At 42.3% G+C, this 9,121-nt stretch overlaps 1 protein-coding gene across 2 annotated transcripts in view; it reads right to left on the reverse strand.

Moving 5' to 3' along the window:
- Nucleotides 1–5,582: 5,582 nt before the first annotated feature.
- LOC105988527 (mitochondrial inner membrane protein COX18) overlaps nt 5,583–9,121 on the reverse strand; it is a 9,938-nt gene continuing 6,399 nt past the window's right edge. For both annotated transcript variants that reach the window (XM_013020158.1, XM_013020159.1), the window contains exons 5-6: nt 8,716–8,823; nt 5,583–5,948 (exon numbers count right to left, since the gene is read on the reverse strand). In XM_013020158.1, coding sequence (XP_012875612.1) covers nt 5,775–5,948; nt 8,716–8,823 — 282 coding nt within the window. In that variant the 3' untranslated portion in view covers nt 5,583–5,774. The remainder of the gene's footprint in view (nt 5,949–8,715; nt 8,824–9,121) is intronic.

Below are 9,121 nucleotides of genomic sequence, written 5' to 3' on the forward strand. Positions count from 1 at the left end.
ATATTCTAGAGGATAGCCTGCTCCCTCTGCTTCGCTGCTGTTCCATGGTCCTCTACTCTTTCCTGTTCCTCACTGTGGCCCTTCCACCTTATAGGGCTAACCCGCTTGTCACTAGTCACTTTTTTGCCATTGTACACTTTGGCCTGAGTGAAAAAGCTTTGGTGCTGAAGATATTTTTGTGTGCTGCGGATTGTAAAGCCCCAGATGAACCTGTCTTGTCTCTTCAAGCTATCATAACGCAAAGGACAGGAGTCTGTTCTCTCTAGGTCAGGAGAGGCTCTTTGAATTGGCTCCACTACCTTCTACCTTGGGAGATCTAAATGAGAAAAAGAAAAAAGCCTTTAGTTTATGTATTCTGTGCTTATATATTAACTGCAGTATGGTTTGTATCTATTCCATCGATAGGCCCTATGGCCTGTGAAATTTTAAATGCCAGTGAAATTTAAATTTCCAATTTTTTTTTTTGGTCCATTATGGGACTTGAACTCTGGGCCTGGGCACTGTCCCTCAGCTCTTCAGCTCAAAGCCACAGCACCACTTCTGGTTTTCTAGCGGTTAATTGGGGATAAGAGTCTCATGGACTTTCCTGCTTGGGCTGGCTTTGACCCGCGTTCCTTGGATCTCAGCCTCCTGAGTAGGAGGCTGAGTAGGATTACAGGTGTGAGCCTGTAATTTGCACCTGGCAAATTTCCAATGGATTTTTTTTTGGGGGGGTCCAGTCATGAGGCCTGAACTCTGGGCCTGGGCACTGTCCCTCAGCTCTTCAGCTCAAGGATAGCACTCTACCACTTGAGCCACAGTGCCACTTCCGGCTTTTGTCTTTTTGCTTATGTGGTGCTGAGGAATCGAACCCAGGTCCTCAGGCATGCAAGGCAAGCGCTCTACCACTGAGCCACCTTCCCAGCCCTCCAATGGATTTTAAAATGCCAGAAATTCGAACACTAGTGGCATATACTTCCTGGTGTTTGGACTTTTAAGACCCTACCAGGCACTACTGGCCACTCAGGTGGTGGCTGAGATCCAAGGATCCCAGTTCAAAGTCAGCAGAGGCAGACAAAAATCTCAAAGCTAAGCTCTTGTCTCTAATTACCCAGCAAAAAGCTGGAAAGAGGAATGGCTTGAGGTAGACAGCCCGTGCGTGCGCGCGAGCGCACAGACACGCACAGACACACACACTCACACACACCAGGAAGAAGTCATAACAGCATGTGGATTTGAATTTCCCCTAGGTGTGATAAGACTCCCCTGTGCCTTTGGAGCTTACTCAGTGGCACTAGAAGTCCTTAGCCGCTGAGTCAGGCCCCAAAGATGCACTGAGAGGGTGGCCCTGAGCCCCCTCCTCTCATCTGCCCCTACACCAGCCGCCTCTTCCAGTAACAGTCACATTATATTTTGTTTAACACGAGACCAAACATCCAACAGGGGTGCCACAGATGATAATGAGATGAAAAATTCCTCTCATCTGAGGAGCTCATAGCTGTCAAAACATCTCTAGTGAAATGCGTTACTTGTGTTGTAGCAATGCTGGTGTCAACATATTTACTGTGCACCAGTCCTGTAATAGTAAGAGTCATGTGCAGTACATGATAATCAGAATAAACAACTGTTGCTGGCAAAAAAAAAAAAAAAACAACAAAGCAAACTGGGAGTCATGAAGCTGGTGGGAAGAGCAAAGAAATGCCACCACCATGACGGGGCTGCCAGACCTTATCCAGCAGCCAAATAAATACACCATGACAGCAGTCACAGCTGTGTATCTGTGCATGCCCAAGTCTGCTGGAAGGTTGTGAGCATGCTCCTGAGGTCCTGGGCATCACGTATGGGCAGTGGGTAGGAGCTCTGCTTCCACCAGCCTCTTGCTTCTTCTTGGTTAGGGACTTCTTGGCAGTTTGTCTGGTCCCAGGAATTTTATCAGCATCTTCATCGGTCCCCGTTTGGTGACTGCAGATGTTTGAAAGTCAGAGAATGCATTCCTGTAGATGAATCTGGTTTAACAAGTGACCCTGCTAACTGCAGAGTAGATTTTCCCATCACCTTGGCAACCAGGGGCCCTGTGCTATCTGCTTAACCTCATGTAAGTGTGGATTCCTGACTAAGGCTGTTTTCAATCTGGCCTATCAAGATGTAACTTCATCTTAAGTCAAAAAGCATTTGCATAGTCGTATCTCTTTATTCACATCAACAAAACAAAATTAGTGAACAATGAATCATCGCTCCAAAGTCAGGTGCTTGCAAAGCTTCACATTTTTGTCAACACACGATAATAAACTGGACTCTGCCAACACATGGTAATTTGCACGTATTTACTTCTTCTCTCCTTAAGGCACATCAGTCCTTTTGTGTGGGGGGGGGGGAGTTGAGGTGGGGGGGCGGCAGGGACTTGAACTTCTGTGCCTGGGCACTGTCCCTGAGCTCTTCAGCTCAAGGCTCTACCACTTGAGCCACAGCACCACTTCCAGTTTTCTGGTGGTTAATTGGAGATCAAGAGTCTCACGGACTTTCCTGCCTGAGCTGGCTTTGAACCGTGATCCTCAGACCTGAGCCACCAGCACCTAGTACATCAATCCTTTTATGTTTAGAAATATTAGATACAACACTGTGGAGGACATTTGGAGGCCATTTTAAACAGCAAAATCCCAGCAAAAAAGCAAAGAAATGAAAAAAATCCAGTACTATCCTGAGTGTGAAAAGCATACACAGTGCAGGAACTGAAGCAAGTCTTAACTAGTTTGAACTCCACTAAGAATGTGATTGGGGTGGCTTGAATGTTTCTCTAAATGACCTTGACAACACTGCAAGTAATCATTTGGAGAAAATGAATAAATTTTAACAAGGCAGTTTGCAAATACAAAACCCACAAATAAAAAGGACTGACTGGAAGTGGCACTGTGGCTCAAGTGGTAGAGCGCTTGCCTTGAGATGAAGAGCGCAGGGACAGCGCCCAAGCCCAGAGTTCAAGCCCCACGACCGACCAAAAAAAAAAAAAAAAAAGGACTGACTGTCTCAAGTGTCAGTTCCCTCACTGTGACTGGAAAGCAGCATCTCAACTGCAGTCACACACCAAAACCTGAAAATCAGCTGCCTTCACCCAGCTCCACATTCTCAGTGAGCTGTGCTCATATGACCATCGAATTCTACGCTGTATTGTTAATTCTTATATGTGTGTGCAGGTCCTGGAACTTGAACTCAGGGCCCAGGGGCTGTTCCTGAGCTTTTTTGCTCAAGGCCAGTGCTCTACCACTTGAGCTACAGCTCCACTATCGGCTTTTTGGTGGTGAACTGTGGATAACAGTTTCATGGACTTTCCCAGCTGGGCTATTAGGTAAGAAAGATCTCATCCTCCTGAATAGCTAGGATTACAGGTATGAGCCACTGGCACCTGGCTTAGTATTTATGAAAAAGTTCATAAATGTATTAAGTAGACCAATTAAGAGTTAGCATACATCACTCAAAGAAATGTCTACATACACTTTAGTTTTTATTTTATTGTAAACAGTAAGATAGATGACAGGGTTTCTCAGAATCAGGTCTATTCTAACAATAAAAAGTTACAATTTTCTCAATAAAAACCTAAAATTTTCTCAAATGCCTATCAAATTTATTATTTCTTTTGTTTTTTTTTAAATACCAGTACTAGGGCTTTAAACTCAGCCACACATTCTCACTTGGCTGGTGCTCTACCACTTTAACAACACTTTCAGTCCATCTTTTTGCTAGTTAACTGGAGATTAAGTCTCTCAGATCCCTGAGCTGGCTTTGAAACCCAAGGTTCCTTAGTAGGTAGGATTATAGGTATGCACAACAGCATCCAGCCTCAAACTTAAATAAGAATATATTTTGAATTACAATTAATTTTACCACCTCTCCAAATGAAATAAGCAAACAGAAGTTATGAATCTATCACCTGTCCATTTTTCCTATAAGCACTCTACAGAACTTAACAAATAAACAATAGTTAAAATCACCTCTATATCCAGACACCAGTGGCCTATAACTCTAGCTATTTAGGAGGTTGAGATCTGAGGATACTGGTTTGAAGTCAGCCTGAGCAGACAAATCCAAGAGACACTTATCTCCAATTAACTAGCAAAAAGTCAGAAGTAGAGGTATAGTTAAAAACCTAGAGGGCCCGCCTTGAGCGAAAAAGCCAAACAAGAACTGGGTGCCGGTTGCTCACACCTGTAATCCTAGCCTGAGATCTGAGGATTGCAGTTCAAAGCCAGCCTGGGCAGGAAAAGTCCTTGAAACTCTTTCCTCCAATTAACCACCAGAAAACTGGAAGTGGCACTGTGGCTCAAGTAGTAGAGCGCTACCTTGAGCTGAAGAGCTCAGGGACAGCGCCCAAGCCCCACAACTGACCAAAAAAAAAAGCAAGCAAAGCAAGAGCATGTTGTTTTCAATTCAATCCTGAGTACTGGCATACACACCAGAAAACAAACTAAAACCACCTTGGTTTTTTTCTGTTTGACTAAATGCTTAAAATTTTCTACTTTGGGCTCTAGCAGTATATGGAGTTATATTCTGTATTCTAGAGTTCTTAAATTAGAGGAAGGGAATATATACCATTTTACATTCTTTCAGAACAGAATTGGTAGGAAACATCATAGTAGTTATGTTTATGCACAAATTACATACCCTTCTTTTTATTTTATTCCCACCCTTTCTTTTAAGACAGGGTCTTACTATGTTACCAAAGCTGGTCCAAAACATCTATGATCAAGTAGCCTCCCTACTCCAGTTTCAAAGCAGCTGGGATTGCAGGCTCTCACTAGCACAAAGCAGCTTACTGCATGTATTTCTAATATTTTTTTTTCAGTTACACATTAATTCAGCATTCACTGGATTTCTTTTTTTTTTTGGTCCGGTCATTGGGCCTGAACTCTGGGCCTGGGCACTGTCCCTTAGCTCTTCAGCTCAAGGCTAGTACTTTACTACTTGAGCCACAGCGCCACTTCCGGCTTTTTTTTTTCTTTTTGCTTATGTGGTGCTGAGGAATCGAACCCAGGGCCTCAGGCATGCAAGGCAAGCGCTCTACCACTAAGCCACCTTCCCAGCCCCCATTCACTGGATTTCTTAACTAAGAGTTGCCACAGGACAACTGGGTGTCAGGGAGGGTCCTCAGACTGTGAGGCTCAGAATTTTGATGAGGACAAAACTACACATGGCCCTTTATGACATGTTCAAAGTCTATAACCATCCTCTAATACAAAAATATTACAAATCACTTCACTGGACCCTATTATTTTACAAAAATATGATGTGCTGTACTATTTAGCACAATTTAACATTTGGTATCTAATTCTGTCTTCACAAGTACCAGCACCTTGAATGAGCTGTGATTTTATAAACAGAAACATACATTTTTACACTTTTAGAATTAAACATACGGGGCTGGGAAGGTGGCTTAGTGGTAGAGTGCTTGCCTAGCGTGCATGAGGCCCTGGGTTCAATTCCTCAGCACCACATAAGTAGAAAAAACCAGAAGTGGTGCTGTGGCTCAAGTGGTAGAGAGCTACCCTTGAGCAGAAGGATAGTACCCAGGCCCAGAGTTCAGGCCCCACAACCGACCAAAAAAAAAAAAAGAAAAAGAAAAAGAATTAAACATACTACATTTCTAGCACTAAAAGACTAGGATACTGTATGATATACTTGGATTTTATAGCTAAGCGAATAGTACTTTATGAAGTTCATGATTTTTAAAAAAGGTAAATTAAATCTGATACATTACAGTGATGGTGATACTTGCAATTATTTCAAAATAACTGAAAAACAGGTCATTTTCTTGAAATGAACTTGGCATAAAAGGCAGCAAAGAGGTCTTTATAAGGTGTGTCTGAGTCTGACTTTGTCGGTGGTATTCGGCATAGCTGGCGAAATCCAGGAGAACGCAGCAGCAAGTTCTGTGAGAGGCCCATGAAGCTGGAGCAGAACCAGTAGAGAGCAACTGACTAAAAAAGAGAAGAGGAGAATATCAGCATGGTCCATTCTTCAAGGATATCAAAAGCTAGTTAAGCAGACAATGAAAACACTGTAAATACAAGTATATGGGGAATGAGCAAGACCTATGCAGCTACTAGATACCTGTGAGGGATCTAATAAGCAGTGATGTATGTTGAAAGGAAAAAGGCAAGTAGATGGCAGAGACCAAGAAAAAGCTCACCTCTTATGTGACAATTAAGCACATTTTCCCTCCCCTATCTCCTAGAAGCTGACTGTAATGCAGGTGGAATACTGGGAATGAGTCTATTTACCATAGAAACCTTAGTATCCCTAGACCTCATTTTCCAACATACTTTCATTGTGTGTATGTGTGTATCAGGAAGTCAGGTTCCAAAGGCAAAACCGTAATGTTAGAGAATCCAGTTTCTTGAGTCAAGCTGCCTGGGTCTGAATCTAAGTTGCTATTATTTGGCTTTGCGTAAATTTGCTTTCTGTTTTAGTTTTTTCATCTATAAAGTGGGAAAGTAACTATACTTGCTGTAAAGAATAAATGAGATAAAAGATCAGATGAAAGCCACAGCCTACATTAAGAACCTGCATTTGAAGCCGGGCGCCAGTGGCTCACACCTGTAATCCTAGATACGAAGGAGACTGAGATCTGAGTATTGCAGTTCAAAGCCAGCCTGGGCAGGAAAGTCCGTGAGACTGTTATCTCCAATTAACCATCAGAAAACAGGAAGTGGCACTGTGACTTGTGGTAGAGTGCTAGCCTTGAGCTAAAGAGCTCAGGGACAGTCCTAGGCCCAGGCCCAACCCCACGACAAGACCAAAAAAAAAAAAAAGAGGGAGTGGGGAGGGGAGATGGGAAGGGATGGGAAGGGGAAACAAAGGAGGAGGCAACAATGTTTGATAAAGAAATGTACTCATTACCTTGCCCATGTAACTGTAACCCCTCTGTACAGTATTTTCACAATATAAAAAGAAGACAAACTAGCTAGATGTTGTCAAAGTAGATGCCTAACTGCCCAGATGTTGTCAAAGTAGCTAACTAACCTAGGATAGAGTGTTTAATCTATCTGTACCCCAGTTTCCTCTTCCCTCACATGACTACAGATCACTGTATTGTTGGGAGAGTTATATGAGGTAAAATAGTGTAACAGTGCCTGGCCCAAGGTCACTGGTGAGTAAATGCCAGTCATCGTCATCATCATCTGACTTAGCAATCAAGCAAGAAAATATGTAAGTACAGCCTTAGTGACCATAAGCTGCCATTTAATTATGAATCCTTCTCATTTTTAGAAACAAAATCCTAAGCCAAGGATGCTAGTGCACGGCTGTAATCCCAACACTTGGAAAATGGAAGCAGAAGAACTGTGTTTGAAACCAATCTCCCCCCACAAAAAAATTCTCGTTTTATTTAGTATTGCTGTCTTTTAAAAGAAAGAGGGGCTGGGAAGGTGGCTCAGTGGTAGAGCGTTTGCCTTGCATGCCTGAGGCTCTGGGTTCGATTCCTCAGCACCACATGAGCAAAAAGAAAAAAGCCGGAAGTGGCGCTGTGGCTCAAGTGGTAGAGCGCTAGCCTTGAGCTGAAGGACAGCGCCCAGGCCCAGAGTTCAGGCCCCACGACCGGACCCCCCGCAAAAAAAGGAAGGAAGAAAGAAAAAAAACAATCCTTCCCAGCTTCTTCTGAGTAGGTATGGCCAAAGAACTAGGATGAGAACGCACTTCTGTCAATGTTCTTTAAAAGGAAATGTCTACACTTAAAGCATCCTTTACTATTCCTGCAATACAAGCTCCAGCAGTCACTAGAACAGTGCTGTGGATGTGGGGACAGACAGCAACTGGACAGCCTCTGACAACTACATGGAGTTGGCACAGCAGATCCGAACAGATCTGTTACTAATTCTGAACCTAACTGTTCATTGAAGCTTCATTGCTCCTATTTTATCTCATCTGGGGGTGCCTTCAGCTGTAACTGTATTGCTTCTCTCCAGAAATGCAGTGAATCTCTATTGTTCTACACTAACAAGGTATTAGAAACTTGGGATTAATTCACTGATTCTCAGATATCTACTTCAGAGATGACACATTATTATTTTTGCTGTTAATGACAGTCTATTATGTTCATGTGACAGCAGAAAAATACATCTGATGCCAAAAATATCCTGCTTAAAATTCCTAACACAAGTAATGTGAGGTATTTCACATAACCACAACTACTGGCAAGAATTAAATTACACTTTTAGGGACAACATATTGGCTCTGATTAAGACAGAGACAAATCTGTCTCAGCTTCTGTCCCCTTAATCACATCTACAATGTCTGTGAGAAATATACAAAAGACTTGAAATAACTGCAAACAGAACTACTTCATTTTCTAATTCTACCAAAAAGTTTAATTACATATAAAGAGAATTTTAAAGCAAAACTTAAAATAACATACATGAACCCATATGAACCTTAGCGCATGTTTTTGTTCCTTTCTTTCTATACAGGAAGAAAAAGTTCTACATATCAAGTAATCTATCCATAGGCAAATATTATATTCAGGTATAGTGCAAGTTGAGGCAGTCTGATAGTAGAGTTTAGAAACATTCACTTTAAAGAAAATTAGCCAATTCCAAGAAATGTTCAAGTATTATTTGGTAGATGAGTTAGTATGAAAAACTACAATCAGTATGACGAAACCTAAAGGAAGAGGCAGGCTCCCAGCCAGTCTAAGGCAAGAAAGGAGGCAACTGAGCGCACATATCTACAAGGCTAGTGATGACTCACTGAAGGTACTGTTGCAGCAACTGGAATCATCAATACCGATACAACACGCACAAAGTGTGTGATATACATCTGAAAAGGGGACATTCCACTTTTTTGCAGAGCAAAGATCTGAAAAGACATACATACACAGAATGATCATTAAAATGCATATTAATCAGACAAGCATTAAAATGAATGTTTAGTTTTTCAGTCTTGCTGAATATGTGGAAGATACTGATTAAAAACAAAGCACTGATAATTTACATGATGCAAATTCTTAAGTGAAATTTGAAGGGTCACTAGAAGATAGGTACTAAATAAGAATTACTGGGGGCTGGGCGCTGGTGGCTCACGCCTGTAATCCTAGCTACTCAGGAGGCTGAGATCTGAGGATCGCGGTTCAAAGCCAGCCCGGGCAGGAGAGACC

Source organism: Dipodomys ordii, unplaced genomic scaffold, assembly GCF_000151885.1.
Source record: "Dipodomys ordii isolate 6190 unplaced genomic scaffold, Dord_2.0 Scaffold49, whole genome shotgun sequence".
NCBI classification, from domain to species: Eukaryota; Metazoa; Chordata; class Mammalia; order Rodentia; family Heteromyidae; genus Dipodomys; species Dipodomys ordii.